Raw genomic sequence first — 16,678 nt, forward strand, 5'->3', positions numbered from 1 at the left:
TGTGTAGTTACAGCATGTTGTTGTTGAAATGGCACCTGAATACTACAAGGCGGCTAAGACACAAAAGACAAAAAAAAAGTGTAGAAGTTGATTGTATGATTTTTAAAATTTATGTAGAGTTAGATTATAGGTTTTATTTTTGTTCAAACTAAGGTATCACCATAACTCTGAAACTCGTATTAAATATTCAGATGGCAAATCTTATCAAATGTCAGGGTCTCTGGGCTGTGAAAGTGAGACAGTTCAGCCCATAAGCCTCTCACTCCAGGGGACTTCTCTGTGTTGTGGACTAAATGGAACATTCATTCCTCCCTCCCTCCGACTGCCTCTCTGCCTCATCTAGCTCCCACCCTTTCAAGACTAAAACTATTATTCTATGTTTGGGACTGATCTCTTAAAGTTACTTTAAGTGAAAAGGTTATGCTCCCTGGCTTGGATGGTACAATATAAATCCACCAGAAATACAATATTTGCTGTCTTCTTGCTTTGCCTTTGAAAGTGATAGCAAGACAGAGAATCTCTGATGTAAGAGTCAATTGCTTTTGCCTGCTGACATTGCGGTCACACCACAGCATATAGCTTATTTAGTTTAGCTGGTGAATATAGTTATTGATCCCCATTATATTATCCAGTTATTGATTCCAATATATTTGTCCAGTACTGTCTGAGAACTATTAAAATGCATATTTAGCCAGCATTCATCAGAACCATGGGTGCTGCAGACATCTGCAAGAACAATGGAGTAGCTGAGTTGAGTTCCTTTTCTTTTCTTCCGTTACTTCACTCTTTTTTTTGAGTTTTGTTCAGAATATAGGAGGACAGGCAGGCATTATCTACCCTGCCTTTTCCAGACCAGTTGCCTCTCTCTGAACATTAATTTAGGCATACACAACCCAGGAACATTAAGGGATTGTTTGTAAAGATTTCACTTAAGTGGTTAGGCTAAACATGAAGCTTCTCTCAGTTGTCTGGAAATTAGTGATTATTGAAATACTGAATAGTTGAGAAGAGGTCAGATTGTTGCCATTTGCTTCATTTAAAAAGTTTCCTATTAATTCAGTCAATTGTTTCAATAGGTTAATTTGCATGTTGAGTTTAAGACCTTGTCTACACTAATGCTGTAAGTTGATGTAAGTTATGCTAGTTATGTTACATCAATGGACTTAAAGTGGTGTCTACACCATGCTATGTTGACGGGAAACACTCTCCTGTCAACATAGCTTCTGCCTCTCATTGAGATGGAGTATTGAAGTCAACGGGAGAACGCTCCCCCATCAAGTTAGCGTGTCTTCACCAGACCTGCTAAATCGATGCTGCTGCATTGATGGCAGAGCCACCGATTTAGTGCAGTAGTGAAGACAAGCCCTAAGTTTCCTCTCATAACATTCTGGAAAATGTAAATGTTTGTGATCCCTTTAGTAACAAAACTAAACAATAATCACAGTCATACTACTTCCCAGCAGGTCATGTAGGCCAGCTCAATTGGTTGCAAATAGAAGTTTGACCCTGCAGTCCCTTGTGTCCTGAAAACTCCCACTGGATAAGGAAGGACTGCAGGGTTGGGCATTACATGCAGTAAGAAGCCAGCCATTCATGTATTAAAATACATGGACTTGAAAATTAATTGTTTTAAAATGTCACAGGCTAGATCCGCATCTGTGTTGATTCACTGACTGAAGTAGAGCTGCTCTGATTTAGACCAGCTAAAGCTCTAGCCCAATACATGTATATATGCAGCTTTCTGGTGATTACTTCTGTTTGAACAGAACACCAACCATAAAGGGATACTTAACCTTTAACATGTAAGGCAACAAAAATATTTATTTTCTACAACAAAATAATGGGAGGACTTCTGAGGAGAGTAAATACAGATTGTATACATTAGCTAGCTAACTCAAGAACTTCTGTCTTACAGCTTCAGAGAAGGAGATTTTGTCCCCTCAAATGCATCTTTTTTTGTATCGGAAATGTTTGTTTAAATATTATTTCTCCTTAGAGAAACCTACCAAAGATTTCTCATTGTCACTGAAAAAGTTTCTGAGAATCCATTTGCAAAGATTATCATAATCCTGATACAAATATCTAAATTTTTCTCCTGGCAACAATGCTTTTCTTCCTGACCACCCACAAGGTCAGAACACCTACTGGATGAGTTGCTGAATGAATGGAAAGCACAAAGGAATCTAAAATCTCAGGCAGTTAAGAAGCTCTGCAAATTTCATTTGCACGCAGGTTATTATATTGTTACAGTGACTATCGTTACATTCTCCCTGATGTACACAAAGTATAAAAATGCACACTTTTTTTCTTTGGATGTCATATTTAAATGAGCTTTCCTAATTATCCCTCCAGCACAATACCTTTGCTACATTAGTTTTTCAGAAGTCACATTCCTACACTGCAGCTCCCTGTAACTGTCACTTAACTTTACTTAATTTCTTTTACCTCAATGCAACTGCTTAAAGCCAGAAAATGACATGTAAGTATTATACTTCATATACAAATTCCTAGTGACTTGAAGAAAAGGGAAGAGTAAGAAAAATATGTATTGTAAAGATAAACCATTGTAAAGACAGCACTAAAGAAGCAGCTTAACACTTGGGTTGGAATTCTTGCTACGGTGCATTGTTATACCTTTATTTAATTTTTTAAAATCTCTGTTTAGGTGAAGGTTAGTACTGTGAAAGTAACAAAGGACAAGCCATAACACAGGTTTGTTACATATTCATTGCGAATGCAATAGCGTCTCATGCTACTTTTATTATAACAGCTTGAAAATGCCATTTTCCTTCATTCTTTTTATATTGCACAAATAAGAGGGTTGTTTTTTTCCCTAAATTCCTAGCAGAAATGTTTCATACTTCAAATGCATTTAGTCCTATAGTGCTACCATTTTATTCATTTTTGTGACACCTGACACATAATCAACAATATTTTTATAAAGTGCCATATTGTCATTTTGCTGTTCAAAACACCATCTTTGCTGAAACTTCACTGTGACAGGCATGTCGGAAAACGTGTGGTATTGTAAGAAGAAATGATAGCTGGTAGATGGCCAGACCTTTATTTTGACTGATTTTCTAGATCAGCTTTAATTAGGAAAACATTATTTTTACAAAAGAGATATCTTCAATTCACAGATAAAACTGAAAACAGTGAGAAGCTATTTTAATTGCCATGATAATCAAATTCTTGTGTGTCATTCCAAATACATGCATAAACATTTCTTCAGAAAACCACATGTGAAAGCAATTTTTCTCCTTTTCCTCCTCAACTTTGCACCATGATGGTAGGAATCCAGTCCAATAACTGTCCTGAGCATTCTCATTGGAGAAAAGCTTGCTCTCCCTCCCAAAAACCTAATGCTCTAGTCTCTTAGAAACTATGGTCTGTAACCCAGAGCTGCACCTGTCCAAATTATTTCTGCAATAAACTTTGATAAAGGGAAATGTTCTCACCTAAAATTGCAGTTGGCACAAATGGATCTGTCATACATCATAAGCAGGTCAATGCAGAAAGGTAAAAAGAGAGAGAACAGTAAATGATTGATAAATGATCCCCCATTTTCCTGCAGAAAGCCACAGTAAGCAACTAGTTATAATATGTTACAATGTATAACACTCTTATGGCAATACATAATAAAATAATAACAATATACATTTTGATTTCTCAGGAAGGAAACTGGTGCATTGCATTATGAAGGGATGAAACAGAGACAAAAAAAATGGTTACCTGGGTAATAAGAATTAGGCACTGTTGTGCTCAGTGTGTTAGTTTTCATTGTAAATGAAGAGGGGGATGATACAGCTGTAAAGAGAAGAAAATCCAGTCAGTGGCAGCAAAGAGAAATGTGGCTGTTTCAGATTGGAAATAAAAGCATATGCAATTGATTTAATTTAGGGCCTGATCCTGCTCCCTTTGAAGGCAATGGCAAAACTCCCAATGATTTCAATGGGAGCAGAAAGTATGCTGGGTAATTACTAAAATGGTTTAACTAATATGGACCAATTTTCTGAAAATAATTTTGATCAGATAAAGCAATTTGATCATTGTGAAGTTTTCCATTGATGGCTAGCATATTTTTATGTTTCAAAGGTAACACTGTATGCAGATCTTCAAATAAGCAAGTAACAATGACAGCATTTGCTTTTTACAGTAGCTCTGAGAATTAAAAGGGTTACCTAACAATACCACAAATAGGATGGTCAAATATTCTTCTACAATTCATTTTTTTCTCTGCTGTACTACTAATAGTTCAGATAGGTAGGTAACATATATGAATACAGTATTGTTTCCTGAATGTTATTTCTTCTCTGATAGTGTTTTTCAACCAGTGATTCACATTTCAGTATTGGTATTAGTATTTAAAGATGTAAACAATGGTAATTTTATAAGGGTGTTAAATGAAACAATCTAAGCAGAATTAATTCCATAGTATGACATACAACACATGCATTATCATTAAAGAGACAGAAATAATCAATGGGCAACAGACTGTTAACTATAAAACATCACGGGATGTTTAGCCAAAGAGTCGTCAAAGACTTTTAAGCAAAGGTTATTGCACATGCAACCCTCGTGGCTGATGCAAGTTGTGGTGCATTACACTAGAGCTCTATCTCAATTATTCCACAAGATGTAAGGATATTCTAGACATCCTAGTAAACTCTCAAGAAAAGACAGTTACCTTTTCCGTAACTGGTGTTTGAGATGTGTTGCTCATGTCTATTCCACGGTAGGTGTGAGTGCTCACCATGAACACCAGTGTCAGAAGTTTTTCCCTCAGCAGCACCCGCAGCACCCGTAGGGGAACGCCCCTAGCAAGTCCTAGAGTGGCGCCTCCATGGCACAGTATAAGGGGTGCTGTGTGCTTCCCCCCACCCCAGTTCCTTCTTGCCAGAAAACTCCGACAGAGGGGAAGGAGGGCGGGATGTGGAATAGACATGACCAACACATTTCAAAGAACGCCAGTTACAGAAGAGGTAACTGTCCTTTCTTCTTCGAGTGCTTGCTCATGTGTATTCCACAATACATGATTCCAAGCTATATCTGTTGGAGGTGAGTAGGAGTTCACAAACTCTCGGGATGGAGTATGGCCCTGCTAAACCTGGCATCTTCCCTGGTCTGAGACACGATCGCATAATGCAAGGTGAACGTGTGAACTGAAGACCATATGGCAGCCCTACAAATGTCCTGCACCCTAGTCAAGTGTGCCCTCACAATTGGTGGTGGAGGGATTCCCACCAGCTCATAACAGGTACGGATGCATGAGGTGATCCAGTTGGAGAGCTGCTGAGTGGAGATTGGCTGACCCCTCATGCGTTTGGCCAAGGTGATGAACAGCTGCGAGGACTTCTTGAATGGTTTAGTCTTCTCCAGGTAAAAAGCCAGAACCTGTCTCAAATCCAGAGTGTGGAGGCGGCGCTTCTCACTGGACGCATGGGGTTTAGGGCAGAGGACCGGCAAAAAAATGTCCTGACCCATGTGATAGGCAGACACCACCTTCGGGAGGAATGAAGGGTGGGTGTGAGTGGAGCTGGACCTTATCTTTATGAAACACCTTGTACCGGGGCTCGGAGGTCAGGGCCCTGAGTTCTGAGACCCGCCTAGCCGACATGATCACTACCAGGAAGGCCACCTTCCACGAGAGCTGCGACCACGAGCACATAGCTAGGGGCTTATATGGGGGGCCCAGGATGCAGGCCAACACCAGGTTTAGGACCCACTGCGGGACTGGGGGCCTAGCATATGGGAAGAGACAATCCAATCCCTTAAGGAATTGGCCAGTCATAGCATGGAAGAATACCATACACTGAATGAACAAGCAGTTCTGGGGACAAGCTACAGCAAAGCTGGAGCAGAGCAGTTCCGAAGCAACTTCACTGGTGGCAAGTAGGAACTGAGGGTGGGGGAAGCACGCAGCGCCCCTAATACCGTGCCATGGAGGTGCCACTCCAGGGGTCAGTAGGGGTGCTCAGCTACAGGTACTGCTAGGGGAAAAACTTCTGACACTGGTGCAGCATATCCTATTGTGGAATATACATGAGCAATCACTCAAACAAGTTGTTCAGAGATCTAAACATTGAGCAAGGTAGGATCTGAAGGACAAATGTGGAGACCAGGAAGCTACAGAGCAGAGAAATTTCAAATTGTCTTTCAGTGCTAGCTTGAGCTCCATCTTTGTTCCTGAGTCTCTGGACCCTCCAGGTGTCAATCCCTTGCATGAGATGGAGCAACCTGAAAGCTGTTCTTATTTATGCTGGCTGTCAATGTTCTGTGCAGCTGGGGATAGAATCATGAAATATGAAGGGTGGAAGGGACCTCAGGAGGTCATCTAATCCAACCCCTGCTCAAAGCAGGACCAAGCCCCAGACTGATTTTTGCCCCATATTCCTAAGTGGCCCCCTCAAGGATTGAGCTTACACCCCTGGGTTTAGCAGGCCAATGCTCAAACCACTGAGCTATTCCTCCCCCATGGTCCCCTTTTTTTATGGCCTCATCTCCTGTACCAGTAGACAAGAAGCAGTGGCAAGGGTTGCTTTCTGCTGGGGGCTGGCTGAACTGGTGAGAACAAAACTGCCCTAATGCAAGGCAGAATCTCGGCCACACATGGTAATGAGAGTGGAGGATGCTCTGAACCCCTCATAGGAATGAATCCTTACTAAAAGATCAGCACAAATTGTTTACGTTGCCAGCCTGGTTCCTGTGGCAGCCACATTCATTATGACAAGTTTGCATTTAAAGTTCATCTTCAGTGAGTGTAAAACATCACAGTTCCATTGACTTCAAGTGAGCTACAATTATTTACAAAAGATGAGGATCTGGCCTCAAGTACTTATTGCTTCCTAGACTGTAAAATGTAATTCTGCTTTTGCTAATAGCTCCACAGCAAAAATATGTCTTGGTGCACAAAGATACAGCTAAATCCTGATCCCCTTATTCCTTTGAGTAAAGTATGGGACGTGGGTGTTGGTGGTGGCCTGTGATATACAGGAGGTCAGATTAGATGATCTGGTGAGCCCTTCTGTCCTTCAAATCTATAACTAATCTCAGAGACTGCAATGGGCTGTTCTCATGAGTAATGCAACTAAGACTGGACCCCAAATAAGTGCTATTTAAAAGCAAATGCTAAACAGAGATGAAATTGTAATTTAATATCTACAAACTTTGAGCCTGATACTCACTATCGAGAGAAGCCTCATTGCATAAATCTAGAAAGGGTTTGCACGACTCAGCTCTTTAAAGATAAAATCTTAAGCATATTATTGAAAAGCAGAAACAACTCTTTGTATAATGTTACTATGAGAAACAAAATTAAAACTTTGATAAATTTGCAAACTGTGCAAACATTGTGGTATGCAAAAAAACCCACCCAAACCCCCAACAAATGGGATTTTTGTTTAAGGTTTTCGCTGTGTTACTTCATGTAAACATTTTTGGTTCTCTATTTTTTCTTCCTGTTCAGCAGCTGTGAAAACGACTGTTCTATTTGTAGTAGGGTCCTGGCACAGTTCTTACCCCAAACAAAGGTCTGCAGGTGAGTTAAAAATTTAATGTGTGAAATTTCACTCCCCAAAATTTCATTTCCAGGATATATCACAAACATGAGACATTTGGAGAATTGCCTATCAAACGCCACACTGATTAATTTCAGTTAGCTCTTTCTCTGCACTAGCAAGTGAGAAAGCATCATCTGGCACCTGATATAATGAGACAGCTATAACACTGATAAACTGAGCTTTGGGACAACCAAAGATACTAAGTGATGACATTTAAAAAATAAATTTTGCCTAACGTGGGGGGGGGAGGTGAAGGATGTGGGGGCAGCATAAAGACTATAAAACTTTCAGCACAATAAACAGATGGGGAAATGCAAATCCACACCTGCTGCAGAATGTCTTTGCTGTTCGTGTGAAAGAAAAGGAAAGAGAAAAGCTCAATTATCCTTATTATTTTTAAAGAAGCCTATTCTTGATGTCTGACAGTCCTGCTCATTAGAATACATGCTGTCATGTGTTGCACAGTGGGAGATACTGGATCCCAAGGATTTTCCACAAATGAATAACCTGTCCGCTGAATTGATTGGGTAACGAGAAGTATTTTAAGAACCATTTCCACCCTCCTCCCCTCTGCAGAAATAAAAGAGACTGCTGCATACCCAAGCATTTTGAACTTACATCTTCCATTTAGATTGTGCGTGTCCATGAAAGAGAAAGCTTCATCACAGTTGGTGCCTTGCTCAGTGTAGCTTTTATCCATTGAATTCACCATCACTGTCATTTCCTGCCGGGTACTACTCAATGTCTCTTTCCGCTTTTTAGCCAATTTTCTTAAGAAATGAACATGGGTGGGAGGAAATAAAATTTGGTAAGCACACACAGAACAGCTGTTTTTTTTAATAGTTTGTAACTATTTTGTGGAATAACTTATTGCAATCATTAGTGTTATTTCAAACAATTGTAATCAACCTAACACTTATTAAATATCATCTGTTGATCAAGGGCCAGTTTTTGATACTCTTACATATTTAGAACAGCACCTGGTTCTGGGAAAATGCCACTGATGTAGGTAGGACTATTCGAAAAGTGCTGAGTTAGGGTAACAGATTCGTCTCAAGAATAGAAAATAAAATTAATAAATAAATAAAAAGCTATGGCTCTGAAACTTGCTGCTGCAGGTCTGTCTTTCTTTTTTTTTCCTTTCTGTGTAGAATAGGGTGACCAGACTCCATGATAAAATCGGGACTGTCCCGATTTTGTGCAGTTTGTCCCGCATCCCGACTGAAGTACAGTCGGGACACCATTTGTCCTGATATTTTGTTTCGATTTTTTTGTTACACTTACCCATCCGGTGGGTCCCTCAGTCACTGATGGTCTTCGGCGGCATTTTGGCGGTGGGTGCTTCTGTCTTTGGTGGCAAGACTTATTACTCTCTGCCGAAATGCCACCGAAGATCCGGACGGGTGAGTGTAACAATTAAAAAGGTGCCCCCCTTGCGGTAGTCCCGCTATTTGACAGTTAGCATCTGGTCACCCTAGTGTAGAAAAGTTCTTAGTGACCAAGATCTTGAAAGCAACTGGATCTGGGGGCAAAAGACAGTCTTGGTCTCAGATTGATACCAGTGGTGGGGTACTTTTATAATTGGACTGTGTATAGCAGTGATACTAAGACCTCAATGGTTCAGGAGCCAAATTAATGATCAACATTACTTCAAAGAGCCACAGTCATGTGAATTCATTGTTTCTTTTACTATAGTATGATATATTCGTATTTAAACTGTATGACAGGGGAAATATTTACTTTTTATTATATTAGATATTTATAGTTTTACATAATATTTAAAAAAAAATTATAAATATATATATTTATAAATATAATATATATACAAAATTCTCACTGCAAAATGACTAGTTTATCAACTACAATTGGTTAATAATACAATAAAAGCATTCTGATTGGTTAATAATTAAATCACATGGTATTTTAATATCATGTGCTGCAAAGAGTCGCAGAAGACATATTACAGAGCCACTTGTGGCTCCCGAGCCTCATTCTGTATTATCTCTGGTGTATAGTATATATTTTTAAATAAGTGATAAATATATACCATTGATTTAGATCATATACCCTGGGCCTGAGTCTACTCTCACATATGCCGGTTTTCACAACTGAGTGACATTTCAAAGTGACATGGGCTATAAGAACCCAATTCTGCCACTGTTAGTCACACTGATTACAATGGCACTACTTCTGGAGTAAGGTGCTGTGACGTGAGTAAGGGCAGTGGAATCTTGACATAGATTCTGATACCCTTACTCCATGAGTGGTCCCCTGAAAGCCAATGGAACTGTTTGTGGAGTAAGATGCTATTCAGCATGAGAAAGTGTCTGAAATTGGCCCTTAATAATAGATCATACTAAAACGTGTGGGTTATTTGGAAGAATAAAAGGCAGAGCTTATTTATATGGTTTATGTTGTTTGTTAGTTAAACAATTTTAATTGCTTTAAAGTTATAAAATAAATTGGCAAATTAAGGGCCTGGTTTGCCACCCTTACTCTAGGAAGTAGCTCGAACAGTCCCTTTCAAATCAGTAGAGTTAATTGCCGAGTAAGGTACTACTCAGTCATAGTAAAGGAATAAGAATCTGGTCCTAAATAATTAATCAAATGTCACAGAATATATACTCCAGACAAATATGTGTTTGCATTAAAATTCAGAAACAAAACACTTTGTTTAAACATGAGTTATGGACCCCAACTGCTCGCTATCAAATTATAAAAAATTAGGAAATACAAAGTTAAGGATTAAACCTCAAGTTTGGAATAGGATATGTCAACTCATGTTTTTTATTGTCTTTATAAAACCATACTCCCTGTAGGGAGCCGGGATGGCCTCCCTCTGAAGCAGAGGGTAAAGAGCCACTCTCTCAGCCTGAGTGGACGGAGCCAGGGCAAGCTTACTTCAGCCCCCGGAAGGGGAGGGGTGGAATACGAAGTACAAAGGGTGAGGCCCTTAGCCCAGTCAGGGCAGCAACAGGGAGGGAGACAGACACAGGCTGTTCGCTGTTCCCTGTAGACCCTGCTGCCGAACCAAGAGATGCCCTGGACCAGGGGAAACCTGACCCAGAGGAAGGACTCGGGCTACCAGGACTGCTGGTAGCAGAGTACCCTGAGGCACTGGAGGAGCTGGGCAGTGACCAGAGCCCAAGTGATCCCAATGCTGAGGGTGCGCTAGAGCTACTGGCGGTTAAATACCCCAATGGAGGAATCGCAAGGACCCACTCGAGAGACTGGGTAGGAAGTAGCCCAGGGGCAAAACTGGACAGTGCATTGAGTTAATGTTTGATCATTCTGGTGTAGACGGACCCCTGCTGACCCAGTGGTGGGACCCTCTCCCTGCACCACTGTCAGGGCCCTGGGCTGGAACACACTGGAGCTGGGTGGGCCTGCATTCTACCACCCCACCTCGGGGCGCATCCCTGGCTCTTGCTGACACTCCCCTGCCTGAGGGGTGTGTCATGGATTCTGGCTGGTACTTCCTGTGTCACGGCAACTGTGACGGCACATCTCCCTCCAGTAATTCCTCATGAACGGAGAGGTGTGACCAAGGCTTTCGGAGAGGCAGTAGCTCCCCACCACCCCTAGCTCGGCGGACCAACTGAGACCTTGACACACACTCATCTTTATCTCTACCAAAATACAAACTGAAATAACTGAAGGTACTTATTAAAATTATAAAATTTAAATTAGGACTTTGCATTAAAATTATTTTTGTATCCATCCTTCCCAACAAAAGCTTTCTATAAGCTCTGCCAAGTATTCCAAGTATGAAGAAATATCATCATACTTTAACTTTCTATAATCGAACCTAGTTCCCTTTGGCTTGTTCGCACTCCTCATGTTTAGGGTGGTTCTTGCCAGTGCCCCTTTTGATACGGTTTAGAAAGCGGATTGCAATCCCATTTATAAGTTAAAACAGTTCTAAGTGTAAAAACGACCATGTTAACAATATGTTAATCACTAACCATAATTGTTCCAAGCATGCTTATTATTAGATATCCCCCCTAAAATGTATTACATTTTTTGGTTGGAATTTAGATGGGAGTGTGATTTGTAAAGATAAAAATATATATTATGAGTTGTTATACCCTATTCTAAACTTGTAGTTGAAATTTACTCCTTTACGTTCTATTTCCTAATTATTTTATGGGTTGATAAAGAGCAACCATAACTCATCTTAAAATGAAATTTTCATTTCTGAATTTTAATGTAATGTTGGCATATCCAGAAATTCCTTTATGAACGACATTGGAGTATCTTATAACCAAAACAGCAGGAAACTGCCCTATATCCCTGCATTTCCTACCTAGCCCCTCACTATTTCATAAGAAAAGAACAATATTTTCCTTAAAAACTATAATCTATTTATTTTCGGATATCTATTTCCTAATGCATTAATAACTGAACAGAAGTCCTTAGATCACCCACGAAAATGGCATCTATTTTCTCCTTTGCCAATTTCTTCCTTATAAAGAATGTTGACTTATAAACACAATGGTATGAAATTAAATCTCCTTGCAGTTTATAAAAGTACCCACATTTCAAATTAATACACACTGGAGATGATCATGAAACACTTTGATCCCAAATCTATTTTCTGACCTGTTTTTAAACAGTATTTCACAGGAAAAGAGTAACATATATAACAGATACATAGAAAATTAGAGCTCCTTCAAAACTATCATCTCTAGTTTTTCCAGTTTTATTATTCTCTAAAGATTTAGAAAATATTAAGAAATCATTACCCTGAGAAACTGAAAATCCTGATTAACCCTAACTGTGGTCTGGTGACTTCTCCACCATAATAAATAGACTACCACTGAAAAGCTTTCAAATTTGTTTCAAGGATGCAGCAGGGTAAGCAGGGCAGTGGTTCTCTCTCCTTCTGCATGTCCTCTCTAACCCCAAATTACCAGTGCATAGACCTCCTTCCTGGCCACAGTGCACTCTCCAAATATACAGGCTCGGACCTGAATCCACAACCTAGATAGTAACAAGGAGGATGTCTAAATTTGACCTCTGGAGTTTCATTCATGAGTCATATTTCTCTTTATTTCTGTGTCACTCAGACCACTGGAAAATACTCCTGTCCAAGAACACACAACGGTACATCTCCAGTGAGAGAGTTCCCTGTCTATCTACTTCTACACAGGCCCTGAAATATGCAGATAATTTTGGTCTAGAAGATAGAGTGAGGGAAATCTAGTACTAGTCTACCAATTATCGATATAATTATATATCTTTTTAGATAATCTCAGTCATCTTCCTTTCCCCATAACCAGAGTAGTGAGCATTATCCATCTCCACAAAGCCCTTAACTGCTCCCACGCTCAGTACTTATATCTAGATTTCTTGTATGGTGGTGAGTAACTGCTGTGTCACAAGACTTTCTCAGCTTTTTAAAAGTTTCCCAGAGAAGCCATGCAATATGACTGCCTTGGACTGCATTCCAGGGATATGGATCCATATCTGCGAACTGACAGTCACAGCATTGACCCTGGTTACTCAACAGCATTATAAAAAGAGATTTGATTGATAGCGTACATCACAATCATCTGCCATTATAAGAGAGTCCTTTATTTTAGACTGAAATTTGCATCCTTCCCCAAGAAAGCTAAAGTTCTCACTTCTATTACTGTTTTGACAGTACAACTCGACATCCTACAACAGAGAATTTTCCTTGAGAATTAATCCAAGACATTATTATCTTCTTGCGCTAATATTTTCTCAGTCCTTCATTTTAAGTTTTTGTTCCACATTTAGGCTATGACAGATTGAGAGGTACTGTACAGTTGTTACTATCATAAAAACATTCTGAATCTAATGCTGGAATACAGGCTTTATGGGAAAATATCAAAGCTGAAACAACTATTTCAAGAATTTGATATATAACAGTTAGACTTTTGTAGTGTGAGCAAAAAAAAATCCGCTGGACTCAAGCAAATAAACTTAAGCTGAACATAAAAAATTTACACTCAGGTACTCTGGATATTGCCTAATGCTTTAATCTCTGCAGATCCCATATCATTTGCAGAGAGCCACATGAATCTCAGGAGCCTTTAACTACAAAAGATGTAAGAAATACACAAACCCCTGATGGTTCATATAACCATTCACCCCTCACCCTCTTAGATCTAGAGTAAAATGTGGAGACAAAGGAGATAGAATGTTTGATGAACTCCTCTACAGCAAAGTAACCTCATGCCTAGTCTCTAAAGATTCCCGTCTTTCTTCAGAGAAGAGCAGAGAATGCAATAAACAAGGGAGACAAGCAACACAGAAGCAAATTTCCACTCTAATTATCCAGGAAGCAAATTCTGCAACATTACACAAGGAAAGCAAAAATTACAAACAGACCCCACAAGCAGTGTCACTATCAATACAAGAGGAAATGAGAAAATTTACACAAGGCAGAGGCAACGCGTTAGTGTTGATAGTGGGAGAGCAGGTATTTTGAACCCACTCCCTGCAACAAAAGAAATAAAAATCTAAAGCCCTGGCATAAATTGGGTGGGGAAGAAGGGGGACATCAACCTGCATGGAAACCTCCCCTCCACCATGTGTCACCTCTGAGTCATAATTTTTACAGGAGAGGACCTTCTCTTCAGTACATAGCCTCAAAAGTCAGAAACTGTTGCAAAGTCAAGATGCTTTGATGTCAATACTTCAGAAAAATATGATTTTAAATCAAAGTGAGAAGAGGTCATGTACCATAGTATAAATGCCAATAGAGAGATATGATATGTGGGGAATGGTACATGAAAGGACTAAGTTTCTTTTTCTGTTTTTTTTCTATGTGATCCTACAGTTCCTGGAGATATGTAGCTCCTTCTGAAGTCAAGAGAGGTTTACTTCTAAGGAGGAGATGACGACAGCTGGTAAGGACGTTTAGGTGGATCCCACCCGACAGGATGCTGTAAGATACGCAACCAGTCTTTGTAATGAGTTGAGGACTAATAAGACAAGAATGTAGGGGAGGGGTGCCATGAAATCCCCTGAAAATAGGTGGTTTGTCAAGACAAATATTTCTTCAGACTCATTTATGTCTTAGGGCTCACCTTGTTTTTATATGGGGTGAAAAGAAGTCACAAATACAAAACTGCACACCAAAATCTCTATCTTTAGAGCACAAATAAAAGCAAACCTCCCCCAACAAAAAATTCCACAAAGCAAACCCCCAAAATTTCAAAACACTTTTCTGCCACATTAATCTTGCATACTATATGGAAATTTCCTCTTTCATGATTTAAAGACATATCAGCTCTGGAGAAAGCTTTCTTACATGGCTCAATCCAGCCAGGTGTTGAATACACTAGCTCTGATCCACCAAAGTACATACACATGTGGATAAATTGAATTAAATGAGATATTTGATTATTTTATGTTATACAAAAAATTCCAGAGATCTGGGCCAGAGCAAGACTTGTGCAAAGGACATTGGACCAAATTAATTCCTGGAGCTTGATACAAGCCTCTAAGTTAAATGTAAAGATTCCTATTCACTTCAATGGGAGCTTAAATATGTGCAACTCCATTGAAGCCATTCGAACTGAATTTTCTTGCACCAGCATTGATCTTGGCTTAATATTTTAGAATTCTGTGTGTTGCTACAAAAATATTATTTTATATATTACTCCAAAGAACGGTTTTTTAAAAATATTTTTCAGACTGCATTTATAAATGCAATTTTAAAAGCAACCTGCTCAAATGTTTTAAAACAGGGGTTCTCAAACCTGGGGTCGGGACCCCCCAGGGGGTCGCAAGGTTATTACATGGGGAGTTGCGAGCTGTCAACCTCCACGTCAAACCCGCTTGTCTCCAGCATTTATAATGGGGTTAAGTATATAAAAAAGTGTGTTTAATTTATTGGGGAGGGGTCGCACTCAGAGGCTTGCTGTGTGAAAAGGGTCACTAGTAAAAAAGTTTGAGACCCACTGTTATAAAACAACTACATATGGAATAATAATTCCATCTGAAGAATTCCTTATCATCCTATCATTATTTAAAAGGGCACACCCTGAATGTATAAAGAGCTGTAAACAGTTTCCCAATCTACATTTATTAGATTGCTGCTTATTTTAAGAGGCTCCTTCCAGAAAGCAAAACTTTGGAACCTCGGCACCTAACTTAATTTACCCCAAATGGTGAAGGTTTTTAAGCATTACACAATAGAAATAATATCTCCCATCATAAGTAATAAATATTTTTGTTCAGCTTTATATTTCTCAGCAAAACAATAAAATTCCAGATAGACTCTTTTATAGACAGAGATAGAAATATGAAGCAGGTGAAATCAAGTGAGGTGGAAAAATAGGAATAATTTGACATTAATGATAGTGAAGCTCTGCTCATAACAAACTTATGTTGTTCAATTCCACATTTATATGCTATATATTGAAATGGATATGCTCAGAAATGCCATTTCACACTGACATTAAACTATGTACTGTCAACACTCTATCAGACAGCAAATAAAGAGAGTTAGGAGAAACATTTTTTAAAAGGCAAAATATTGTGCAGCAAGATCTGGTGATTAGGTTTGCAAAGTGCTTTACTAGTTCTGCCACCCTCAGGAGAACAATGTTTCTATAGAACAGTCATAGGGAGAGTAGTAGTCAAGAAGAAATAAACAAAGATAAGCAGAAGCCTATATTAGAATTGTCCCTGACTTAGAATCTCCATTGTAATCTTGTACTAGACCATTTAAGCAACGTTGCTCCTATGAAGTCCAGCACACATAATATATACACATTATAACAAAGCAAAGTTGCAACAGCATGGGGTACAATAATACAGATCATAAGAGGTTGACAGTGACCAGGTCCTTGCCTGACATCAGAGATGTGGAATATTATTATATATTTTTGATGCCTTGTCCCCTCTTTCATTATCGATTTCCTGCTTCACAGCAAGTGCTAACATTGCTCATTTCATTTCTGCCATGCTATCTCTCTGACAAAAATTGCCACGCCACTGCTATAATTTTGAAATACAGTATTTCTGCAGCCGTAGTGTTTCAAGAATACTACCACCTTCATTTTTTGTTCCCCTATGCCACACTGACAAAGAAATATATTCATTCACGTCAGAACAAGAACTGACAGGCCAAAAGAAAGTGT

At 39.3% G+C, this 16,678-nt stretch overlaps 1 protein-coding gene across 1 annotated transcript in view; it reads right to left on the reverse strand.

The window, feature by feature from the left end:
* The window catches only part of PTPRM (protein tyrosine phosphatase receptor type M), a 719,823-nt gene that overhangs the window by 135,267 nt on the left and 567,878 nt on the right, over window positions 1-16,678 (reverse strand). Inside the window, 3 exon segments of the mRNA XM_030552787.1 lie at window positions 3,459-3,485; window positions 3,733-3,807; window positions 8,178-8,329. Coding sequence (XP_030408647.1) covers window positions 3,459-3,485; window positions 3,733-3,807; window positions 8,178-8,329 — 254 coding nt within the window.

This window comes from Gopherus evgoodei, chromosome 2 (assembly GCF_007399415.2).
Source record: "Gopherus evgoodei ecotype Sinaloan lineage chromosome 2, rGopEvg1_v1.p, whole genome shotgun sequence".
Lineage (NCBI taxonomy): Eukaryota > Metazoa > Chordata > Testudines > Testudinidae > Gopherus > Gopherus evgoodei.